Here is a 25,272-nt window from a genome sequence, read left to right as displayed (position 1 = left end):
GCAACCCTACATAAAGAGGACATCCACAGGACAAATGAAACATTACCTATGGTTGGCCTTGATCACCTAACATGGAGCCAAACTCTCTGCCTATGACCAATTAATATATGTAGATGCATAACCCATACTATACTAGACACCAGTGTGGGTCTCCCGTGGATTTTTAGGGTACCATGCATCTTGGCAAGGTGTGGGGTTTATTTTTCTGCCTATCCGATTAAATACTACTAGCCTACCAACATGTGCTCATGTACGGACTAATTAGAAATTAATATAGAAATAAGACTTATAGCTAATAATTACAATAATCTATCTCATGCCCTCTTTTATCTATTAAATATTCTAACACATACTCTAAAATACATATTTATCATATCTAATTGTAATAGAATTCATTTTCGCATCACAACTCCATATGTGTTTGATATATATTTAATTGAACCATTCGTTTATGAATTGGTATTCTTATCTCTTCCATCATATATAAATAAATGGTGACACATATCGTGGGTAGTATTTTTATATAAATAATAGTATAAATAATATATTAATAATGATAGAAATAGTAATTTAGAATTCTATATTGATGCACTTTAATATTTGTTATAATTATATAATTTTGATTCAGATTTAGGGACTATTATGATCAGAGTTGTCGAATTGATGCTCGGGTGTTTCTGATTTTTGTGAGAATCTCTAATATTTCTCTATATTTTTAGAGTATCCACCTAGGATTCTAGGGAGCTTCACGTGGAGGCTTAAAAAAGAGCCTCCAATCAGTAATAGTGAGATTACACCAGGCAACATCGTAAGCTAAGAAATTCGATGTCCCCTAGATCAGGTTTTGTAGCATTATATCTATCTTTGGTCATTTTAACGCATATATATTTTTGAAGATCTCTAGCTCATGAACTTCTTTTCGATACGGAGGGTTCTGTTTCCCGATCTTCTGGTAAGCTAGTACTCCCTCCATTTAAAAATATAGGGCGCATGAAAATTTGTAAAGGTGAAACGTGATAAAATTTTGATTAGCAATTAATATAGTGGACATGTATATAAAGATTTGTCACTAGATTCGTGCCCCAAATATTTTTGAGTAAGATTTGGTTTCATAGGAATTTACAATGTCATAAGAGAAAGTAATTGCCAAAGTATATTGGAAAAGAGTTTGCCATATTCTAATACGCTTTATAAAAAAGAAACTAAAGGAGTATAGGTTAGGTAAAGTGTTTCGATTTCAAAAGCATATTACCTTTCGGTCCCATACCAATCCAAAAAATGTACCACTCAATAATCTCCACAGCTATGCATATCTATCTGCTCCTCCAAAAATATATTCAGAGCATCAAAATTTAAGCACAAATCAGTCAAAAAAAAAATCATGAAAAATCTAAGCATCTGTCCAAATGCATCCACACACCCCACATCCTCCAAGCAGAACTGAAAGCAGCCCGGCCCCAGAGCAGAGCAGCATGTCACCAAACTTATAGCAGGCCTCATGCTCAGTGCTCACTCCTACCAATTCGCCATCACCCGATCCTCTGCTCATCTTTGCTTCGCCCCTCCTTCACTTCACTTGCACCATCTGTCGCCATCATCATCGTCTCACCCAACGCCATCGCCAAAACCAAATCTTGCAGCTACCTGCTTATAGCCCTAGCAAGGTGCAGGCAGAGGTAGCTGGAGTATTGGTCTCGGTTGGGAGGAGAGGAGCGAGAGAGGAGGAGCTGAGGAGTGAGGAGGCGTCCGTCCATGTCGAGCTCGAGCCCCATGCACGCCCGCAAGGCGATCCACTTGGCGTCCCTGCGCGCCAGGCTCGCGCAGGGGAAGGGCGGCCTCGCGCTGCGCCTCCTCCTCGCCGCGGCGCTCGCCGGCTTCCTCCTCGTCTTCGCCGCGCGCTCGCTCTCCTCCCCCTCCCCGCCGCCGTCGACGTCCGCGTCCCGGCGGCAGGAGTGCGGCGGCGGCGGCGGCGACAAGGGGCTGCCGCTGGCGGTGGCGGAGGCGCTGGTGCACTACACGACCTCCAACACGACGCCGCAGCAGACCGCCGACGAGATCGGGGTGTCGCTCCGGGTGCTGCAGCGCCGGGCGCCCTGCAACTTCCTCGTCTTCGGGCTCGGGTTCGACAGCCCCATGTGGGCGGCGCTCAACCACGGCGGCCGGACGGTGTTCCTGGAGGAGGACGCGTCGTGGATCGCCAGCGTCCGCTCCAAGCACCCGTCCCTCGAGTCCTACCACGTCACCTACGACACCGTCCTCACCGACGCCGACGCGCTCCTCGAGCTCCGCGACCACCCGGCCTGCGTCGCGCAGCCGGACCTCGCCTCCGCCGCCGAGGCCTCCTGCCGCCTCGCCCTGCGCGGCCTGCCGCTCGTGTTCCACGAGCTGGAGTGGGACCTCATCATGGTGGACGCGCCGACGGGGTGGACGCCGCAGTCCCCGGGCCGGATGGGCGCCATCTACACCGCCGGCATGGCGGCGCGCGCGCGGCGGCCCGGCGACGGCCCCACCGACGTGTTCGTGCACGACGTCGACCGCCCCGTCGAGGACGCCTTCTCCAAGGCCTTCCTCTGCGAGGGCTACCTCGCCGAGCAGGTCGGCCGGATCAGGCACTTCGTCATCCCGTCTCACCGGGAGAAGGACGGCACGCCATTCTGCCCTTGATGAGGCTTGAGCTCTATCTACCACTACCACGCTTCCAGCATCTCATCAAGGCTCTGCTTTTCGGCGTTGCCTTTTGCTTTGATGCTTAATCGCTTTGCTTTACAACATGAAGAGGATATCACACAACCACCGTACCCATCAGAAATTCCTTCTTCATTCTTTCTGTACTACTGCTGCTACTAGTTGTACCTATTACTGCTACAAAAATGTTTCATGATAGTAGAATTTCGGGGGTCACACACTCGCACCCTTTTGGAACCCGGAGACAACGGCGCGATTAATTGCGCGTGCCGTCTGATCGGGAATGGACGCGCTGGATCTTGTGTATTTTTCCTTAATTTTGTTGTGGATGCGGTATTTCACCCTTTTGTTCTTCCTTTTCTTTTCCCTCTGTTTTGGATCCCATTGCGAACGGTGCGGTGCACCTTACATTACATTAGTGACACGTACTGTACTATGCAAGATGGTGGCGGATAAGAAGAGCTCAAACTTATGAGATGTAGACATGGGCAAACTATTGTTGTTGGATCTTGGTGATTGATTTTGCTTCCAGATTTATTTGAGTTTGTGGCATTGCTAGCTGCTACCAAGGATATGTCATCTACAGAGAGTGGCTGAGAGTAGGTCAGGGAAAAGACATTCCTGATGCAAGAAGTGTCATCTTTTTGGACACATCACACAACAATACTGCGCACAGATGATTACTGTTAACCTGCAAATTGGGATGAACAACATGGATTGGAGTCAACCATAGTTACAGCAGCTGCTACCAGCATGCAGTGCCAATGTGCAATTACTGCTGGGTACCCTGCCTGTGACTGTGTGACACTGTGTTGTCTTGTCTCAAACTTCAACGGCATCTGCCAACTGGGACCAGTACCTTGGAAATTGGAATGTTCCTGCAGTGCATGGCCTTTTGCTGAACAAGTGGCGACGACATGCCCCGTGGGGCATCAGTGTCAGTGACCAGGGCTTTGATTTCCATGGCACGGTGGCCAACGAGGAATAACCTTGTGAGTCGTACCTAGTTCATTCATGGCCGCCATCCTATGTAGGACATCAGTGGAGAAGAGGACCATGTTCGGCCCTCAAAGCCAGACCCCAGAGGCGAACTAGAAAGTGAGAAAGTCCTTTAGTACTGCTTTACCAACCACCCCGGCAGTAAAGCGAAGCAAAAAAACTTGTTTCAGAAAGAAAAAATGTAACGCCAGCGGAAAAGCAATACAGGAGTTTCTCTTTTATTTATAGCAGCTCAAGTGACAACTTGTTTCTTGCAGCAAGCATTATAGTTTTCAGGATAAAATGGTTTTCTATTGACGATTTCGTTGTTTTTTTCACTAATCATCTTACTAGTGTTAGAGGTGAAGTTTTTAAACGTTTACTGTATAAATCTCCGCTGCTTATAACCAGTGAGAAGAAAAGACCAGATTTTATTTTCCCTAAGAAACATTTATTGGGCACAGTTTTTTTTTAATTTTAGAGTTTACTTGACTGGTACTAAGGCCGTAAGGGTAGTACCTGATCATCTGGAGTGAGTGCCTTGGGCAGGGGTAGGGCACTCCTTGTCAAAGTGTCACACTTTGTTGTACATAAAAAGGACACTAGTCTATTAGAGAGCAATAAAATGCTGAGAAGTGAGAGCCCGTTTAGTTACCAAAAATTTTTGCCTCCCCTTTGGACACATGCATGGAGCATTAAATATAGTTAAAAGACAAAACTAATTGCACAATTTGAATGTACACGACGAGACGAATCTTTTGAGCCTAATTAGTACATGATTAGCCATAAGTGCTATAGTAACCCACATGTGCTAATGATGCGGTCAAATGTCTCAAAAAATTCGTCTCGCGGTTTTCAGGTGAGCACTGAAATTAGTTTTTTAATTAGTGTCCGAAATTTTTTTCCGACATCTGATCAAACATTTAATATGACACCCAAAAATTTTCATTTCACCAACTAAACACACCTTAACTTGCATACATGGATGGAAATTTCAGGGCAGGGAGCCCTTGCTGGCTGGACTGAAGGCATGACACGGTTGGATTCTTGCTGGTACTCCAGTGAGTGTGACCTGAGTTTGATGCTTTTGGAGTGTTTCTGCAGTAGTTTCATCGACTTCTCTCTTTTCCCATTCAAGGACAGTACACATGTCCGGCTGCAGTCTTTTCTGCAGTAGTTTCATCGCCACTGTCCTACCGCATCTAATCTCGTGTGTTGGATCACCCCATGGCGTGCGGTACGACATGGGGCACCCCTTCTGCCCTTGAGCGATCAATCAGACTTTGCCTTTTGTGTCTGTTGCTTTCCTTTAATTACTAGCTAGAGGATAATACTCCACCAGCCATCTGGAGCTGGCTCTTGATTCTTCCTGTGCAGGCTGCCATTACTCTACCAGCAGCTTGGTCAAGGATGTTCTATGATACAATTTGAAGGTCACACATCCCCATTGGAACAGGGAGGCGATATATGGTGAGTTTGCATGCGCCGTCTGATGCGGAAATGGACGTGGTGGATCAGAAGCAATAGTTCATTTGTTCGAAAAGAAATAAGCAATTATTCATTTGTTGCGAAATTTGTTTCCAATTTTATTTGGAGTAAAGTATTTGTGGTTCTGAGAATTGGGTATGAATATGACAGCCATGAGCCATGATGAAAGTGTCACTCCTAAGACTCCCATCTGCGATATTTCTTTTCTTGTTGCGATAATGTGCTAAAACGAATAAGGTCAAAATCGCGTAGTGGGATGAGATGTTCATCAGGTCCGAAAAAAGGGTTCAACATTAGATGGAAGCTCAATTACTGCTGGCACCTAACTCGCGTAGCTGTTGTGTTGTCCTCGACTCTTTGGCCAACTGCCCCCCTGAATTTCATGTCTTTGGAATTTTTTTGCAGTGCACCCATCACTCTATGCTGAACAAAACAACGCAGAACATGTGACATGATCGAGTTGGGCATTTTGTTGTAGGCAGCAGGTACTTGATTCCCATGGCATGATGACTGATGGTCCAGGAGGAAATCACCTTGGGGAGTCGTACCTAGTTCATTCATCAAAGCAATCCTATGTAGTACAGTCAGGGTCTGTTTAGTTCATTTTGCAAAAAAAAATTGCAAAGGAATCTTAGTCATTTGAAGTACTAAATGAAGTCTATTTGCAAAACTTTTTGCATAGATGGGTTGTAAATCGCGAGACGAATCTAATGATGCTAATTAATTCATGTTAATCAATAATTAGCGGATGGTTACTGTAGCATCACTGTTGCAAAATCATGGATTAAGTAGGCTCATTAGATTCGTCTCGCGATTTACAACCCAACCATGCAAAAAATTTTGTAAATAGACTTCATTTAGTACTTCAAATTAGCAAGATTCCTTTTCACTTTAATGTGTTTATGGTTTTTTTGCGTTTACATGTAATTGTAAAGAACTAAACAGGGACTCAGTGGAGAAGAGGCGGGTACAGTTAGGAAACGCTTTACTCCTGTACCTACCAATCCGTCACCAAAAAAAACATATAGGCGTTTTTTTAAAAAAAAAGTTATGGGAAAAGTGGCAAAAAAAATGTTCTATGGAAGTGCAGATTTTGCGTGGTTGCTGTGGATGTGCTATCATCTAGAGTGCACGAGTGGCTGCGAGCTGTGTTGGAGTGGGACACTCGTTGATGTGTTTAGGACGTGTTTAGTTGGCAAAAAAAATTTCTCTAGCTGTCACATCAGACGTTTGACCAAATATCAGAAGGAATTTTCGAACACTAATTATAAAACTAATTTCATAACTTGTTTGGAAATCGTCACTAGTAAAAGTGGTTTACTGTAACACTTATGGCTAATCATGTACTACTTAGGCTTAAAAGATTCGTCTTGTCATGTACATTCAAACTATGCAATTAGTTTTTTGTTTCAACTACATTTAATGCTCCATCCATGTGTCCAAAAAGTGGCCAAAAAATTTTGGCAAAAAAATTGGGAACTAAACATGCCCTTACTTTATTTAGCCAAAAAAATTTTGAAACAAAATCTTACTATTTCGTACTACTATATGAAGTCTATTTACAAAACTTTTTTACATAGATGAGTTGTAAATCTCTTGAGATAATCTAATGAGCCTATTTAATTCATGATTATTCTATAATTAATAAATGGTTAATGTAGCATCATTGTTGCAAATCATAGATTAAGTAGGCTCATTAGATTCGTCTTGCGATTTACAACCCATTCGTACAATTTTTTTTAAATAGACATCATCCATATGTCCAAACGAGTGATGTGATGTTTTTTGCTAATTTTTTTTTTGGCATCTGAACACGGCCCATCAAAAGCGTCAGACTTAAGATGTCAATTCAAGACACACTTTTTATTGGAGAACAATCATATTACGATGAGTACTGTTACCTTTGCACACATTTGGCTGGAAATTTCATGTCAGGGCAGGGATCCAACAATGTACTCCTACGCTGGACTGGACTGAAGCGAGGGTTTACAGTTTTTGTACCGCTCCACTTGCTGTGTACAGTATTTGGATAGCTGACGGGTCAATCTGTCTCACCTGACCTGACCTGTGCAAATCTGATCCTCATCCGTCATCAAAGTGCCACCGACTAAGTTGACTATAGTAGATGAATTGTGTAAGTGTTCACTTTGCATAATTTGGTAAAATAACAAATCAGGTCTGCTAAACATGGGCCGGACGGAAGAAGCTACCACTGACTGGACACCATTAGAAAAACAAAGTAGCCCAGTTAAAGTTTTTTCTCCAGGAAAAAGTAGCCCAGTTAGACTGCGTTTAGTTCCAAAAAAAATTACACAGTACTCGTTATATCAAATTTTTGGACACATGCATGAAGTATTAAATGTATTTAAAAAAATAACTAATTATATAGTCTAACTGATTCCTACGAGATGAATCCAATGATGCTAATTAATCCATGATTGGACATTAATTGTCAAATAACAACGAAATGTACTACAGTAGTCAAACCCAAACTTTTTCGCCAACTAAACACCCCCTTAAAGTTTTTTCTCCAGGAAAGCCCAATCACGTGGCCCAACCCTATTTGTTTCTCCTTTTGTGGACCTTGCTTCTCTGAGAATCAAGATTCTGAGATAAACCAGCTGTCTGGAGAATCGGTTGTCTGGATAAGCAGGGTGTTTGGCAATCCTGATTATTTTGAGTCGATTCTCTGAATTGAGTGGTAAAATATCTGAAATACCCCTGAGTCTGATGATATCTCATTTTTTGCTAAATAAAAAAGAATTCAATAATTTTTATATTTTTTGAGTATCTTGACTATATAATTATATTCAAAAAATTATTCTAGCATCAAGTACCTCAAAGAAAAAAAATTGTGCGTAGCATCTATATAGCAAAACATGCAATTTAGCAACAACAATAATACACCATAATACACTCATTGGATCTAGTAGCAACACATACAGTAGCATTCAGGGAGTAAAAAGCAAGAGTGGGAGGAAAGGCAGAGAGGGAGGGAGCATGCAGGGGTGCCGGACGCTGCTTGCGTTGGGGGCTCCGGGCCTGCAGGTGTGGGGGCACAGATACGCGAGGGGGCGTGTAGGGGCGCCAGGCGTTGCTTGCATCGGGCCGGCTTGCAGGGCGGCGGCGCAGATCCGGGCAGGGGTGCTACAGGGGCGGCGGCGCAGCTCCTGCGCGGGGAGTGTAGGAGGCGCCGGCGCGGATCCATAGCAGGGACGGACGACGCCGTCGGGAGGATAGGATGCGGGGGTGAGCTATGGACGGGCAGAGGCGGGGGTAGGCGAGGAAAAGGCGCTCGATTCTCATGCCGCGTTGAAGGAAAGCGAAGTTCATGTGTATTCTGCGCTTCTCAGATAAGCGGCTTTCCAGATAAGCGAAAATTAAGCTAGGCATTTGGGTAGGATTCTCGATTATTTTGGCCGAGAATCCGCTTATAAGTGGAAACAAACAGCCCTGAGAGGCTTCCTCGGCCGCCATCGTGGCCCCCATCTTCTCCGCCGCCGGTGCTCGCCATGGCTTCCTCGGCCGCAGCTGCTCGCCGCCTCCTACTCCTCCGCCACCACCGCCACCTTCTACCCAGACGCTACATCTCTTCCTCGTCCGCAGCCGATGGCCTCGGCGACAACGGTGGCGGCGGCCGCCTCAAGATCTTCGACCGCGACCTGAAGCGCCGGCACCGAGACCGCGCGGCATGGGCGATGCGGGAGACTGACGGGTTCGTGGATGCCGTCGCTGAGAACCTCCTAGACCGCCTTGAGGACTGCAGGAAGGCGTTCCCCTCCGCGCTCTGCCTCGGGGGTTCTGCTGGTGCCGTCCGCCGCTTGCTCCACGGCCGCGGTGAGCCACCCATCACCCCTCTGCTCTTACTGTGTACTAATGGGGGTGCTACTCCGTCAATATCCTATCAATTTGACCCGGAAATGAACTGAGTTTTTTCGTTTCAGGTGGAATTGAGAAGCTGATCATGATGGACATGTCGCCCGACATGGTGAGGAAGTGGCGAGAATCAGAGAATGCTAACGATGACGGACCAGAGACGCACTTTGTTGTCGGTGATGAGGAGTTCCTTCCAATCAAAGAGAGGTGAGGGTCAATGCCAGATATGGTTACCTTTTATTTCTTGGTTGCTTTCATGAAGGTGTTGTATCGAGAGTAAAATGTACCTAACCCACAATAACTTTGCTGAGATTTTAATGTACATCCTGTACTTGTGGGATCTGGCAATCGGCTGCCAATTCTATGGTCATTTTCCATTGTTGTCTTGTCGATCCACCTTGATTTAAAAATGTGACTTTTTTCTATCGTAGAATTGAATATGAAAAATCATATGTTTGTGTTTCCAATTCTCTTGCACGAAAAAAGTACTATTTCATTGTTAGTTCAGTTTCCAACTCCTCTCCTCCTACCTTGCTTACAGATTAAAGCATACATGATGAACAATATGATTTCACCATTCTTGTGTGATTTCTTATACTCATGCTTGAGTGAGTCTGTTGCATTGTCAAAAATATAAGCAGCAGTACACAGGTTGATCCTGCTGCATTTACTCATTATGTGGTTCGTGGTTTCTGAAGCTCAAAGGATTTGATAATAAGCTGTCTTGGGCTTCATTGGACAAATGATCTTCCTGGAGCAATGATACAGGTAAAATTCTTAATCTGAACCCATTTGTATTGCTATGCTCGGCTTTGAACAGTCAGTTGATTACTAGGAAATACCTTGACTATCGTTAACTTGCCCTGTTACCTTTTGGATGCAGTGTAGGCTGGCGTTGAAACCTGATGGCCTTTTTCTCGCTGCAATTCTTGGTGGAGAAACACTGAAGTGATGACCTGTCAAATTGTAGAGAAAATTTAAAATTCCTTTTTCTCTCAGTTTTTAGTTTCTCTGTCTGACCTGTCTTTCACCGGTTTCCAATACTAGGGAGCTTAGAATTGCATGCACCATTGCACAAATGGAACGAGAGGGGGGCATCAGTCCTCGAATGTCACCTTTGGCACAAGTATGGCTTATTTATGTAATTATGTTCCGAAATTTTGCTTAAGGGGCATTTCTTTGTGCTTCCTTTGCATATTTGTTAAAATTAAATAATAAAATTCTACTGATGCTTTTTCTTATGATTTAGACCATGCAGCCATGTATACTAGTTAGATATTGTTTTATTAAAGTATACTAGTAGTTAGATTTTTTTTTTTGCGGGTAACTAGTAGTTCGATTGAATGTTACATGCATAAAGCTACTCTATCTTGGCCTTTATGTGGCTATTTTTCTTGACTGCGGCTTTATGTTGCACCTTTTAAGGTCCGTGATGCAGGAAACCTTTTGACAAGGGCAGGCTTCACCCTTCCAGGAGTTGATGTTGATCAGTATACTGTTTGTCGCGGGGATTTTCAGGGGTACCCACAGCCGGGTGGCGGAGCGCACCCGCCTATTCCCAGTGAGGGAGTACTCGGGGAAGTACTAGGCGATGGGGCTAGATCTACGCTGAGATTGGGACTCAGGAACACACGATTTAGAGTGGTTCGGGCCGCCGGAGCGTAATACCCTACGTCCACTGGGAGATGTATTGTCTTGGTTGTGTGAATGAATCTATCCTCTGCTGGTCTTGGCTCTTACCCAGCCTGAGGTTTTCTAACGGCGCTCTCCCCTTTTATAGTTCAAAGGGGGGGGCGGATACATAGAACGTTGATGCCCCGACAGGTGGGCCCAACGTGACTGTGGCTACAGTGGTAGCGAATCTTTCCTTCGATATGCGTACTGCTGCTCTTCTGACACAGGGGGTCTTCTCTTGTCCCGTCAGCGAGGCGCCCGTTGGAGTAGCGTAGCTTGCGGCGTGGCCTGCTGAGGCTATTATGTAGCGTCATAATGGGTGAAGCCGAGCCGTCGTATCCGACTGTTACGGCAGACTGGCAGACGCGGCATGGGCGGCGCCATCGGCTCCACTGCCTTGGTAATACGCGATCAATAGTGCCCCCTGGTCAGTCAAACGCCTCGGCTTCCACTATATCAAAGTGGACGTCCACCTACCGCAATAAATGCGAAGGTAGGTGGACCTCAATATGGAGACCAAGGGCCTCATACACGTGTCGGCCCCGGACCACCCTGAGGCGGGGCGTCCAAACTTTCCCTTGGAGAGGGGTCCGGTTGCTATCCAGGACCCTATGAGGGGGTCCGGATTCCTTGGGAGGTCCGGAGCCCTGGCTGCTTGCGCTTGAGCGCCTGTTTTTCCTGGGACACGTGGCGTTCCCAGACCTTCCCCGGCCGTGGAACAGGTCCGGACCTTTGTCGGGAGGACAGGACTTCGGACTGCAGGGGTCCGGCTGTTTGATTGTAGTCAAGGATGACTACAAAGGCTCTTGCCTAGTCACAGCAAGAGGGGGTACCCCAGTCCTGGGGTACCGACAGTGGCCCCCGGGCCCACCTCGGGAGAGGTCCGAACCCGCGGGTGGGGCCACCACCGTGATGTGTTCCTACGCAACTTGATTGCGTTGGTGTGCTCTTGGAGAGAGTGGGCATCCCGGACCCCTGAGGCCGGTATGCTTGTTGCCTGGTTTAGGTACTAGAGTGCTCTCCACGGGGCGACGCAGGTGTAGGCTTAGGGTACGGAACCAAGCTAAGCGGCTACACGGGCTTCGGATCGCTCAGGGGGTAGCACTACTTCCCGGACCCGGCTTTTGTCGACCGTGGCGAGCGGTCTCCGCCGGAGCGGGCCACCGGAGTGGACTTGGAGCGACCGGGGCGAGCGGTCTCCGCCGGAGCGGGCCACCGGAGTGGACTTGGAGCGACCGGGGCGAGCGGTCTCCGCCGGAGCGGGCCACCGGAGTGGACTTGGAGCGACCGGGGCGAGCGGTCTCCGCCGGAGCGGGCCACCGGAGTGGACTTGGAGCGACCGTGGCGAGCGGTCTCCGCCGGAGCGGGCCACCGGAGTGGACTTGGAGCGACCGGGGCGAGCGGTCTCCGCCGGAGCGGGCCACCGGAGTGGACTTGGAGCGACCGTGGCGAGCGGTCTCCGCCGGAGCGGGCCACCGGAGTGGACTTGGAGCGACCGTGGCGAGCGGTCTCCGCCGGAGCGGGCCACCGGAGTGGACTTGGAGCGACCGGGGCGAGCGGTCTCCGCCGGAGCGGCCGTTGCTGACAATCCGATGAAGCATGTTACCGGACCTCATAGTAAGGTGCAAAGAAACCAAGCCTTATACTAGAAGAGAGCCCGGGACCTCTAAAGTCAGCAGTCCTGGATACTAGAGTACTTGTAACAGGGTAGTGAAGTACGTAAACTTAGGGTACATTACCAGGCTAAGCCACGCGGAGCTTCTCTACCCCAGGATACAAATACCACTTCTCCAGAGCAGGTCCCTAGGGGTCCGGACTGCCTTCCAGCTAGAAGGGGTGTCTTCACCTAACCACAAGCCAGCAACTCAACTTGGATTGTTAGCAACAATGGTAAAGACTCTGTTTGGGAGGAAGAAATGGTCAACCGAAAAAACAGCCATCCAGAATGAATGAATGTAACCGGGGTGGAGCCTAGATAAGGTCAAGAAAGAAAATCTCCTTTATCATTGTGGTTATCACGGTATACATCAGAGGTCGGGATTACGAGGTCGGACCTCCACCGCTCCGGACCGCTTTTGCCTGTTCGTGTGATAGGGCCAGAGGCCGGGTTTACAAGGTCGGACCTTAACCGCTCTGGACACACACATAGACACCACGCTATTACAAAGGAGAAATTCTCTTATTCCTTTCTTAGGAGTAACCTACGGCTGCATGCTATACAGCGTGTTCTTCGGAGGTGAAGGCACCTTGGACGTGCCTGAACCGCATCATCCAGGATCACCTCGGGAGCTCGGGGGGCCCCTCCTTGCCTAAGAGCTGTCACATGCTTACATGGCATGAGACAAATTCTTTGGCCTTGAATGGAAGAGGCCCCCTCCCCCTGCCGTCGCCGTTGCCGATGGAAACCAGAACCCTTGCGCAGCAGATGGACCGGTGCGACGCGTGGAGAAGTGCGGTCGTTCGCCGGCTTGTCCTTGGTGCTAGCGCCAAGGGCCCCCGCACGAGGTGGCGGGGTCCTGCCTGCAGCAGCACCGAGCAACGCTGAGGTGGATCTCCGGTGCTGCTGCGGCAGGAGGTCTCAGTCAACTTCCTCCGGGATGGCTGTCGGCTCTAGGCTCCAAGTTGAGAGAAAGCCTTGAGCCGACGTCATGCCATCGCAGAGGGGGCGTGGCCGTTGCTTGAGAGAAAACCTTGAGTCGACGTAGGAGCGGCGGCGCGCAGCGGCGCCTCTGCTGCATGCTGCTACGCCGGCTCTGAGGTGTCGCGGTGGCGACACACAGCAGACGCCGCTGCCGTGCGCCGCCGCACCGAGGTCGTCGGAGCGCCGGTGCCATAGCATGCGGAGTGAGTGTGCCTTCCTTCATCTTCAAGTTTGCCGTTGCAGAGGGAGAACGCAGCCCAGAGGCCTGAAGATCCAGCCAACGCCTGTCTTCCCCACGGACGGCGCCAAAATGTCGCGGGGATTTTCAGGGGTACCCACAGCCGGGTGGCGGAGCGCACCCGCCTATTCCCAGTGAGGGAGTACTCGGGGAAGTACTAGGCGATGGGGCTAGATCTACGCTGAGATTGGGACTCAGGAACACACGATTTAGAGTGGTTCGGGCCGCCGGAGCGTAATACCCTACGTCCACTGGGAGATGTATTGTCTTGGTTGTGTGAATGAATCTATCCTCTGCTGGTCTTGGCTCTTACCCAGCCTGAGGTTTTCTAACGGCGCTCTCCCCTTTTATAGTTCAAAGGGGGGGGCGGATACATAGAACGTTGATGCCCCGACAGGTGGGCCCAACGTGACTGTGGCTACAGTGGTAGCGAATCTTTCCTTCGATATGCGTACTGCTGCTCTTCTGACACAGGGGGTCTTCTCTTGTCCCGTCAGCGAGGCGCCCGTTGGAGTAGCGTAGCTTGCGGCGTGGCCTGCTGAGGCTATTATGTAGCGTCATAATGGGTGAAGCCGAGCCGTCGTATCCGACTGTTACGGCAGACTGGCAGACGCGGCATGGGCGGCGCCATCGGCTCCACTGCCTTGGTAATACGCGATCAATAGTGCCCCCTGGTCAGTCAAACGCCTCGGCTTCCACTATATCAAAGTGGACGTCCACCTACCGCAATAAATGCGAAGGTAGGTGGACCTCAATATGGAGACCAAGGGCCTCATACACGTGTCGGCCCCGGACCACCCTGAGGCGGGGCGTCCAAACTTTCCCTTGGAGAGGGGTCCGGTTGCTATCCAGGACCCTATGAGGGGGTCCGGATTCCTTGGGAGGTCCGGAGCCCTGGCTGCTTGCGCTTGAGCGCCTGTTTTTCCTGGGACACGTGGCGTTCCCAGACCTTCCCCGGCCGTGGAACAGGTCCGGACCTTTGTCGGGAGGACAGGACTTCGGACTGCAGGGGTCCGGCTGTTTGGTTGTAGTCAAGGATGACTACAAAGGCTCTTGCCTAGTCACAGCAAGAGGGGGTACCCCAGTCCTGGGGTACCGACACTGTTAAATACAACAGTGGTTTGTACAAAAAGGAAACTTAAAATTTATGATGATTACTATTCCATTTCTGTTTTCATTACAATATTATGTGATGGTAGACAAAACGTGTATTTGAACTTTTGTTCTTGGTTTCTGTGTGGTTACTGTTACATACCATCAAATAGCAACAGTCACTTCTATATCAATCCTGGATCTGCATAGGCTGTAGGATAATATACTATAAAAGTTCATTCTATATCAAAGAAATATGCGGATTTTGACTTTGGGGATTTACGGGTTACTTACATGTGATGTGGTTTTGCTGCTTTTGTCAACTAGCTTTGGAACTTGTTGAACATCTTAGAGCAATGGGGGAAACAAATGCTCTGTTTCAAAGAAATCCTGTGAGTATCTAACATACCATACTTGCTTCTTGATAAATGGCTACATACCTAGTAACTGAACTTGAATTGGTTTTGCGTTATCAGGTGTTAAAAAGGGATACAGCCTTGGCAACTGCAGCAATTTACCAGTCAATGTTTGGGTTAGAGGACGGATCTATTCCAGCAACAATTCAAGTTCTGTATTTTTCTTGTTGGAATAAAACAAAGCAAACTTTACCTTATTTGAACTTTATGGTTCAGCAACATCCTTTTTTCTCAGCAAAGCTGAATTAATCTGGGATAGAAATAATTAATTCCCATATTAAAAATGATTACCAAACTGGGTCTCTGATTACCATTTTTTGTACAGGTAATGTACATGACTGGCTGGAGGGAGCATCCATCACAGCAAAAGGCTAAGAGAAGGGGTTCCGCGACCATATCATTTAGTGACATACAGAAAGAATTTGCTCCCAGTGAGAACTGAGCTTTGCTGCTTCAAAATGTCAGGTGAATGCTGGCATTAAGTTCATTTGTGTTATTTTCGCTATCTTTTGCAACTCTGCTAACTCTTGGTTTTCTGTCACCAGTATTCCTTAACCCCCTTGATCTAAAAAGAAAAACAATACATGGGGAAATAAAAGAACTCTTCCAACAGCTACCCGGAAGCTTCATATTTCTTTTATTCAAAAAAGCTTCATATTTCTGAGGGTTCACATTTGCAGAAAGCAAGTGCGCTTCTGTTGGTTGTATCAATTTTCTGTGGGAAATCATTTAATCTGTATCTACCATGATCCTGCTGCGAATAGTAGTGCATGGAGAACCGATGTTGCCTGTTCATACTGAGTTTGAGGAAGCCCAGAAAGCCAGAACATGTGAAATGTTACAAGACACTACCACTGTTATTGTCGTGACTTAAAACAGTTTCCCTGCGGCATCCAACTATTACGAGACACTGCCACTATTATTGTGGTATATCTGTGAGTACAAAGAACAGACTCGAAACTTTATTTACTCAACAAATGTGTTCAGTTTTTTGTTGGTGATATGGCTTAGCAATCCTTTTACATAAACCACCACAAAGCATCAGAATTCAGACGTGTTCAGTTTTTTTTTTGTTTTTTTTTTGTTGGTGGTATGGCTTAGCAATCCTTTTACATAAACTACCACAAAGCCTCAGAATCCAGACTCCAATAATACTCTAGCGTGCATATGTAGCGGTGGTACTTTTTCCCTAATGGGCCGCAACAATGATTGTCTACACCGAACTTGCTGGTTGAAAAAGAGTCGACCTTTTCTTTTAGAAAAAGGGTCATTCCAGTTATCACCCAATATTTTACGGTACATAGCATTGACTGATCATTTGTTAAGAACTCAAGCTAACCTGAAAATACATCATGCTATTCTAGACGCATCATCCTCAGCTAGCAGTCAGGTCTTAAAGAAACATGAAACTGTTCGTTTGGAGCTTCAAAGTCAGGTCATATGTTTCATACTCCAGAGTTTTGTCAGAAAAAGGGTTGAACAACTTTACGATGACAACATTACAACTAGAGCAAAACTTTAGAAAAATAACCTAATTCAGGTGCTCATTCTCTAAACAGAACAAAGAAGAAAAACCTCTGTATTCACCCAGGCTCTGCAACCCCCTTGCTCATTTCTTTACCTGAGAACTAAATGATATTTGCGATGTAATCCACTCATTCTCTTTGTAGTATGATGCTCCCAACTTACTGATCTTTGCGATGGTATTGAGCAATATTGCCTTCCCATGTATGAACTCTTGCAGCAGTTTAACATGGCAGCTCGCTGAAAAGTGCTGTGCATGAATTCTAATTTCTAAGTGTTGAAGGTGCCAACAGCACCATTGAACCCTTGTTCATTTCTCCTAAGGACCTCCAGCTGCTCTATGTTCTCCTAGCTATCTGCTCCCCTTGCTAATGCGTGCCTTGCGCACCGCTTCTTGGATGTGCCTCTCGTGCTCCTTGAGCATGTCGTCAATGTTCCCTCCTGGTGGCATCAATGGCCCGGAGTAGTGTATCCTTTTGTACTTCCTTCCATGGTTCTGATTACAGCAAGTCATCGACATAAGGTAGTCCATGTGAAATGAAAGAAACCTAGTGTAATTTTCTGTTCGAAGAGTAAAGTACTAACCTCATGTAGGTCCTTCTTTTGAGAAGAAGCAGGCCTATCAGCTGGCTGGTTGTGATCGGTAACCTCAATACCATTCTTCAAATCTGTTGCATCATACTGTGGTAGATTTGAATGCGATGATCCTTTCTTCCTGGCGACACGAACAGAGCTGCAAACACGACCAGGAACTGCATGGTGATCGGCGTAACCCCTCATGTTCCATGTTGATCCACATTCAGGAACCTGCACTGAGGTTGGCAATGCCCGTGGCTCCACCCGGAACCCTGGCATGCTGTCCTCCGGGTTAAACTTCTCACAGGTGCTCTTTGAAGTAGTATGTGTGGGTTGCTGCAAGGTGACAAAAGGCATTCAGAGTTGGTGAATTCCCTCTTGATCGTGCAAGTCCTCAAGAAATGATGCGGTGTTATAGTTTAAGATGCCATTCTTTGAGTAACTGTTCTTGAAACTTTTTAGACTTTGGAATTTCTATCATTAAAAATAGGTTTAAAAATATATGGAGCTTATAAACCATCCTACTGATATTTATAACAAAGGTACTACCAAATCGAGTACTGAAGCGATCTGGTCCATCTATCATACTCACCTTCACTTGAGCAGCAATATCAATGGCGCGACTGGTTACATGATTCTCATTTCCAGGTTTAACAGATTCTGCTCCTCGTCCACCAAGCTCTGCATTTCTTTGCCTGGGAGAACAGAAATGAGGAAGACTGAATGTCAGCATCACAACAAACCCCAACAAAGTAGTTGTGAAATCAAAAGATGTAAAGTCTGCAACTTGTACCTCCTCGCCTCTTCTTGCCTCAGTCTAACATCATATTCTTTGCTTGGTGGAAGTTTCGGTAGGCTTGAAGGATCGCAAGCAAGTGGTTTGGTTCTGAAAAACTGAAAGAGGTTTGATACATAGCATAAGTGCTACAAATCCAAGCATGAGTTCTGTGAACCAGGCTGTCTCACGCTACACAAAAGATTATCATAAAAGAAGTGCAAAGCTCACGTCACTTTGAAGAGCTGAGGCAGCTGTTCCACGAACTTCTGGTTCTAGTGAAAGCAAGGAGTCTATGAGAACTACAGCTGGAGGGGGGAAATCTTTGAAGGTCTCAGCAACACACCGCCCATATTGCTGCTGAGGCTTGAACATTGCTGTTTCTGGCACCTTTGATTTCTTGCAATAATACTCGGGTGGTGACCCACATAGCTTAAAGATCTTGTGAATTTGCTCCACCTAGCATAATATCGTCGTGACAGGACTCATGAGAACTCAACCACAAAATCTAAAGCAAGGATGAAAAGAAACTAATATGGTTTATTCTTTGTGTCCAAAAGAAAGATAATAAACCTCGGTTCTTCCAGGCATGATAGGTTTGCCAGCAAACAGTTCTGCCAGAATGCACCCTGTACTCCACATATCCACAGCAACACCATACTCCGTGGCACCAAGCAAAAGCTCTGGTGGTCTGTACCATAATGTCACAACACGGCTTGTCAGCGGTTGTGGATTGTTGGGATCATAGGATATGGCCAGGCCAAAATCTCCAATCTTCAGCATTCCATTGCCATTGATTAACAGGTTTGAGCCTTTGATGTCTCGATGCAGAACCCCATTTTTGTGGCAATGATCAAGGCCATGTAGCAGCTGCTGGACGAAGCACTTTATCTGATATTCGTGCTATAATTTTAGTTTATGTATGTTTTCTAAGTGATCGATGGAAGAGTAGTGTGATAACCACCTGTGGCTCAGTGAGCTTGAGGCCTGGAGTTGCAACAAGACCAGCAAGGTCGTGTTCCATATACTCGAAGACAAGATAGAGGCTCTGTGAAACACGAGATGTTATAATCCCTTCAAGCTTTATGACATTTGGATGATCCAGTTTCCGAAGAATATGAATTTCTCTAGCCATGAAGCGCACACTTTCGGGGTCCATATTGAAAAACCGCACCTTTTTAAGTGCGACAATTTTCCCTGATTCGAGATCCCGAGCTTTATACACAATACTATAAGTTCCTTGACCAATCTGCAACACAACGGAATCTATGCAATTATTCAAGTATTTTGCATTGAGGAAATCATTCACTGAGTAATTTACCTTGGCCAATTTCTCAAATGAATCTGCTCGCCGAGGCAACCATCCTTCTACTGCTTTAGGTGCCACATTTATGAGCCAAGCTGGCCAACCAGCAACTACATGCTCACCCGAGAGCCCTTTAAGGTCAGCATTGTTACCACTGCTGATCCTAGCATCTAAAGCTACCACCTTCGCTCCACCATATGAATCTAATGTGCTGGAGTTGAATGTATTTTCTTTGGACTTTGCATTCAGCACCGCAGTACTTGTTGCAACCGTAGAGTCATCTCTCCTTGATGGTGTTCTGTGTCCAGAAGTGGCATTATCATCTTTGGCGCCTTTAGAGCAAAGGCAGCCCATAAGATGCAATGCCTTCTTCTTGAACGAGTTAATCGCACTGAAACCAATTTTTGCAGTTTTTCTTGCTAATCTCTGCACTTGACAATAAATGACCATTGCCTGATTTTCCAAACGATGATTGAAAAGCATAATGTGAGTTTTTATGCTTTTCAGATAATATTAAGAGACAAACTAAATGTTTCTTAAACATTTCTAGGCAGAAAAAACATGGAAACCTTTTTTACAGGGAAAAGATGGATTGACTTAGATTGGAGACAAACTGAAATGTGAAACACAAATAAAACCTTAAGGTAAGAGTTTCAAAGATGGCAGCCAGTCAATTTACATAAATTTGTACGAATCCGACCAGTATACCAAAAATTAACTGCACATGAATTCTTTAAAACGTACTACGAAGCACCAAACATTATAGAAACTCACCTCTGGGAAAACGCAGAGCTCTGACCCTATGGACAGTTTGTTGAACGTGTCATCATAAGCAAAAGATAAAAAGCCATGTACGATAAAAAATTCAGCTTGGTGTGAGGGAACATGCCAGCAACAAGAATTAAAAAACTGGTATCGATATGTTCTTCCTCTTCAAGAAAACATTATGGCATTCACTCCTCATTTCAGAACTTGGACAGAGAGGGGTGATTGCAAAAAATAACAACAGATAATAAAATTGAATTCAAGATAGAAGACAGATTCCAAGCAAGACAGATTTTGCAAAAATTCTTTCATTTCTCTTCTTTCTTTGTTCTAGAGAAATACATGTGATAAAATGTAAAAAAAAATTCAAAGAGAAAAAAAGCGAACCATTAGAAGTTACTAACGACCAGGTATTAGGAAAGGAATGGATGAGAGGGTTTCTAACAGCTAAAATTAGTTAATGGTTATATTTATTATCTAAAAATAGTTATCAGTTATGCATGTTTCTTTTCTTCCGTGCCACTATCATGGACAAGAAGAAACAAGCATGCATAGTTATTTAATTTATTATCATATTACAGAAAGATCTGCATAATATTGGAATTATCCGTAGATATAAGGTGGTGGTTTTTTTCTTTTGGAGGTCAAGTGCTTGGCCAGAAGGGATCTCAATTAATTGACCTGAATATGATGAGCCATTTGTGAAGGATATCTTTCGCGAGATGAAATGCCTTGTGCTTAACAAATACGAGATGAAATGCCTTGTGTTTAACAAATCTGGAAGAGATGTCTCTTCCTAGAGCGGCAGGGTGGCAGTACATAAGTACTAGGGGAATTTTCCCATGGTTTTGGGATTTGGAAAATGCAAATTTCAAACAAAGTAAAGGCATTGTTTTGGAGGTTTGCACACAGTACATAACATTTACAACTAAGATGGAAGATAGCTTGCTGGGGTGTGAAGCCGGATAAATGCTGTCCTATGTGCTTCAGAATAAAGATCCATGTGGATGTGGACACGATGTCATACTGCCATGCAAGAAATAAATCAAATGGAGGGAAAACAAACAGATCACAGAGCAAATATGCATCTCGGAGCATGGTTGTATATCATTATGAAGTGTTAAATACTAATAGCTCACGTTCGGGAAGTCCAGTTTGTCACATAGTGGTGTCTTGGGCTTTGTTACCAGAGTCATGGAAGGACAGGTGATAGCAGGGGTGCTGGGAGATCTGCCCATTCGTATAATGCTCACCATGCTGATATTGCATCTTCAAGCTTCAAGGTAGGTAGCAGTCCTCAGCATGAAGCAAGTTATTCTGGAGGGTGACACCTTATATATCCGTATATCGTGAATGGACATCAACTTTCAGAAATTGATCTATCTAAGATAGATGTGCATATGAAGGAGTGCAAAAGCTTGTCATATTGTTTTTATCACATGTCAAGGTCCTGTGATCTGGTAGCTGGTGTATCAACATTTGGCACCAGTGTTTCATCACTTGATCCCATGCTTTGGCAGGGTCAGGAGCCAAACTTTGTCTATACCCGGCCAGCGGCCTCCCACAATTTGGTTGAGGGTAGTGGACTAGTTGGTAATAGAATACTCCCTCCATTCTCTTTTGATAGTCCTATTTCCAAAATTCAAATATTCTCAAATGATAGTCCTATTCGCTGTTGATAAGTACCATGGCAATAAATGGCACAGGTAACAAGAAGTTTCCAGCAAAGCTATTGGGGACTATTAAAAAGTCTTGTGTTAAATTAATTAGATGATAAGCAAGATTGCTTTTCCTTGGTCACTGTGTCAAGGTGAAATAGGACTATCAATAGAGAATGGAGGGAGTATCTTTTTCAATCTTCACAAAACTAAAGTTGAGAAAAAAATAATTTATAGATTGTCATGGCTTACTGACTACTGAGTGCTGCAGAGGGGAAGTTAATATCTTGTAGCATATTAAATAGGACTCTGAAGACAGTGTAATATACTAATATAAGCAAATAATTCATAATGATAATAAAAAAACAAACTAAAATAAAATGCATATTTCATTGTGATGCAAATCATGTTGTTGCTGAGAGAATAATGCCAACAATATTATTTCTTGCTAGTACAGTATCATGAATGTTAAATTACACACTCAAGAAGTGATGTAATTGCTAGTTGGTCAGAAAGAATGTTGCTTTGCAGTAGGCTTACAACTATAAAAAGGAGTATTGGTATCACTTTGAAAAATTACAAAACTCATATTGGTAGGAGGTAAAAGGTAAAGAACCTGTAAAAAATCACTGCTGTTCAGAGTCCAAAACTGGAGTTGGTAAATTAAACAGAGTAGATTTCAGGTCAGCAAACCGCTGTGCTTCTGAAATCCTACCGGCACCAACAAGAAGGTGGATGATGCAGTCAAAGTTCTCTTGAGATGCTTCCAGTTTGTATTCTTGCACCATGGAGTTAAAAATTTGAAGGGCTTCATCATGTAACCCTGCAGCATTGCAGATTCTCAGAACCACGTCGAAAGTAGCCTTGGTAGGAACAAATTTATTTGACAGCATCCAAGCAAAAAGATCCAGTGCTTCCTTATGCTTCTGATTGATTGCATAAGCTTCTATTATTGAAGTGCAAGTCAGGGATCCCTTGGACTCAGTTCGATTAAAAACCCTCTGTGCTGCCTTGAGGTCTCCGCACGTTCCGTACATGTTTACTAGTTCTGCTGCCACCAAAGGGAGAGGTTCCATCCGCAACTTTAGCACCTGACCATGCACTTCCTTGCCAAGTTTTAATGCCCCAATATCACAGCAGGCACTCAACATCCTGGTAAAGGCAACAGCATCCGGCCTACGGTTTGTCAGCAGCATCGATCTGAACAAATCAACAGCAGTCAATGGGTCTCCATTCTTGAGATAGGCATCAACCAATGCAGTCCAAGCTTGTACGGTCTTCTTGTCCATATCATGGAACACCCGGTGACAGTATTCCAAGCGATCACAGGAACCATACATGGTGATCAGTGATGTGCACAAGGAGACATTGGGCAGGAACCACCTCCTTAAAGCGTAAGCATGGAGCTGCTTCCCCTCCCTCAATACTTTCAACTTTGTGCAAACTGGGAGGACAGTCCCCACTGCAATGAGGTCTGGCCTGATTCCTTCTTGCTGCATCCAAGCTATGCACCGCAGCGCCTGGTCTGGCCTGCCATTGGATGTATACCCAGACATCAAAGCTGTCCACGACACAGCATTCCTGTTCTTGCTGCTATAGAACACTCGCCTACCTGAGACCATATCGCCACATTTGCAGTACATGTCAACCAACCCTGCATAGACCTTTGCAATATCTTTACGATCTCCAAACTTCTTCACCACAAATCCATGAATTTCTCTACCCAAGTTCCGCGCCCGCAGCTCTCCGATGACCGGCACAATTGACGTGAGCACCACACAGTTGACCTTGACCCCGTCCTCTACCATCCACCGGAAATGCTCCAGCGCCTCTCTCTTCATCCCCTTGTGCGCGAATCCAGCAATGGCCGCCCCCCATGCGACGACATCCCTTTCGGTCATTTCCTCGAACACCCTAACAGCAAGCTTCACTTTCCCACACTTGAAGTAGACATCCATTAGCCCAGTCATCAGCATCCCCGGCGCGCCAGCGAACGCGTTCTTGATGAGCGTCGCGTGTGTGGCGGTGGCCATGGCCATCGACGGCCTGGCGCTCCCAGAGATGGACTTGAGCACACAGCCGTAGGTGTACTCGTTGGCATCGGCCCCTGCGGCGCGCATCTCCGCGAACGCGTCAGCGACAGGGCCCGCTGCCTCGCCGCGGCCACGGCGAACGTGCCCGTGCAGGAGCGCGTTCCACGAGTAGGCGGTCGCTCCACGCTGCGGCATCGCGTCGAGCACCCCGCGCGCATCGTCGGCGGCGCCGAGCGCGAGGTAAAGCTCGACGAGCCGGGCGAGTAGGAACTCGTTAGTGTCGAGACCGTGGACGCGAAGGTGCGCATGGACCTGGCGCGCGTGCGGGAGGGAGCGGCAGGCCGAGAGGAGTGCGGCGAAGGCGGAGGCGGTGGCGGGCACGCCACGGTGGGAGAGGTGGTCGAGGAGGGAGAGCGCGGACGGGAGCCGCCCCGCGCGCGCGAGGCGGCGGAGCTCGGCGGACAGCGCGGAGGCGTTCTTGGAGTCCGGACGGAGCTCTGCCTGCGAGGTGCGGGGGGTGGACGCGGCGCCGACGAGCTGCGCGCGGGGTGGACGCCGCGCGGAGAATGGATGAGTGGGTGGTTTGGGAGGGGAGGCGATCTTGCCATGGAGAACATGGGGGTGGCGGATGGCGGCGACAGAAGAGAAAGAGGAAGAAGAGGCGGAGGACGCCATGGATGGCATCGCCGGGGCGCGGAGAGGTTTATGGAGGGAAAGAGGTTGATTCGGATAGAGCGGAGGGGATCAGATTTTTTTTTTTCGAAAGGGAAGACTGTATTAAATTGAAAAGTTACAGTACATTCCTACCTTTTTGCAGAGAACACCCTGAAAGAAAAAAAATAACACACGGCCACCAGGAAGTCCTCGAGACCATCTTCTTCACCGGTACCTCCGGTCCGCCACCGAAGTCCGGCCATCTCCTCCATCCGCCTCGTCGAGGAACCAATAAGCGAACAAATTCAACTTTTACTTGCTTCGCATAAACAAGTGTGCTCCATTCAGTGGCGGAGCCAGGAATCACGGCAGGAGGGGTTGCTTCCCCTTCTTCCTCCTCTAGCCCCTCCCATCATTCTTCTTCCTTCTCAAATTTGTAGGAGGGGCTTAGGGGGGCTTCATGGAGATTACAGCGGTAGGGGGGCTTGAGCCCCTCCCGCCCCACCGCTGCCTCCGCCGCTTGCTCCATTCCATTTTAGGAAAAATCAGAGAAATGGTTGCTCAGATTAAAGAAAGTATATATCATGTCTCTCTATTCGGAAGTATAGGGAAACAAGTATATGGTAGAAAGTCCGATATCATCACATCTCACAATATGCTATGGTTCAATTTTGGTTGTTTACATCAAGTTTGTACTAGCAAGGCTTGTTCAGTGCTTATCGCTTATCATGTACAATTATCATTGAAAAAGTTAAATAAGAGATTAGACATTTGGAGAGTGTTAGTGCTAGAGCTAGGTTGATAACCAATTAAATTAGATGGCAATAATATAAATTAAATAGCCTAAATATGTGTCACCGCTATATATGAAAAACTTAACTAGAAATCAGCGG

The 25,272-nt window shown here is 46.4% G+C and overlaps 4 protein-coding genes across 7 annotated transcripts; 2 read left to right on the top strand and 2 right to left on the bottom strand.

The window, feature by feature from the left end:
- Nucleotides 1–1,432: 1,432 nt before the first annotated feature.
- Nucleotides 1,433–3,166, top strand: LOC120666646 (glucuronoxylan 4-O-methyltransferase 1-like). Its single transcript, XM_039946539.1, has one exon. It carries the CDS (start codon nt 1,753–1,755, stop codon nt 2,662–2,664), a length of 912 nt encoding a protein of 303 aa, XP_039802473.1. The 5' UTR covers nt 1,433–1,752; the 3' UTR covers nt 2,665–3,166.
- A 5,053-nt stretch (nt 3,167–8,219) lies between these two features.
- LOC120666645 (putative methyltransferase At1g22800, mitochondrial) lies at nt 8,220–16,020 on the top strand. Its single transcript, XM_039946538.1, has 11 exons — nt 8,220–8,988; nt 9,096–9,234; nt 9,726–9,795; nt 9,911–9,975; nt 10,075–10,153; nt 10,453–10,521; nt 14,681–14,699; nt 15,000–15,064; nt 15,149–15,238; nt 15,414–15,553; nt 15,634–16,020. Exons 1-10 carry the CDS (start codon nt 8,664–8,666, stop codon nt 15,528–15,530), a joined length of 1,038 nt encoding a protein of 345 aa, XP_039802472.1. The 5' UTR covers nt 8,220–8,663; the 3' UTR covers nt 15,531–15,553; nt 15,634–16,020.
- A 461-nt stretch (nt 16,021–16,481) lies between these two features.
- On the bottom strand, nt 16,482–21,834 carry LOC120666644 (probable serine/threonine-protein kinase At1g54610). 2 transcript variants are annotated; one of them, XM_039946537.1, is made up of 9 exons: nt 20,044–21,829; nt 19,285–19,722; nt 18,928–19,212; nt 18,537–18,854; nt 18,195–18,422; nt 17,982–18,082; nt 17,781–17,883; nt 17,198–17,524; nt 16,482–17,108 (listed from the first exon to the last, which is right to left on the bottom strand). In XM_039946537.1, exons 2-9 carry the CDS (start codon nt 19,717–19,719, stop codon nt 16,965–16,967), a joined length of 1,941 nt encoding a protein of 646 aa, XP_039802471.1. In that variant the 5' UTR covers nt 19,720–19,722; nt 20,044–21,829; the 3' UTR covers nt 16,482–16,964. The 2 variants fall into 2 exon arrangements, with proteins under 2 accessions (XP_039802471.1, XP_039802470.1); XM_039946536.1 differs by having other exon boundaries at nt 19,285–21,834.
- On the bottom strand, nt 20,947–24,474 carry LOC120666642 (pentatricopeptide repeat-containing protein At1g71460, chloroplastic-like). 3 transcript variants are annotated; one of them, XM_039946535.1, is made up of 2 exons: nt 22,309–24,474; nt 20,947–21,060 (listed from the first exon to the last, which is right to left on the bottom strand). In XM_039946535.1, the coding sequence occupies exon 1, from the start codon at nt 24,407–24,409 to the stop codon at nt 22,319–22,321; it is 2,091 nt and encodes a 696-aa protein (XP_039802469.1). In that variant the 5' UTR covers nt 24,410–24,474; the 3' UTR covers nt 20,947–21,060; nt 22,309–22,318. The 3 variants fall into 3 exon arrangements, with proteins under 3 accessions (XP_039802469.1, XP_039802468.1, XP_039802467.1); XM_039946534.1 differs by lacking the exon at nt 20,947–21,060 and adding an exon at nt 21,241–21,374; XM_039946533.1 differs by lacking the exon at nt 20,947–21,060 and adding an exon at nt 21,703–21,834.
- Nucleotides 24,475–25,272: the final 798 nt, after the last annotated feature.

This window comes from Panicum virgatum, chromosome 3N (assembly GCF_016808335.1).
Source record: "Panicum virgatum strain AP13 chromosome 3N, P.virgatum_v5, whole genome shotgun sequence".
Lineage (NCBI taxonomy): Eukaryota > Viridiplantae > Streptophyta > Magnoliopsida > Poales > Poaceae > Panicum > Panicum virgatum.
Note: the sequence above shows the minus strand (reverse complement) of the source record. Positions and strands in the feature narration are given on the sequence as shown.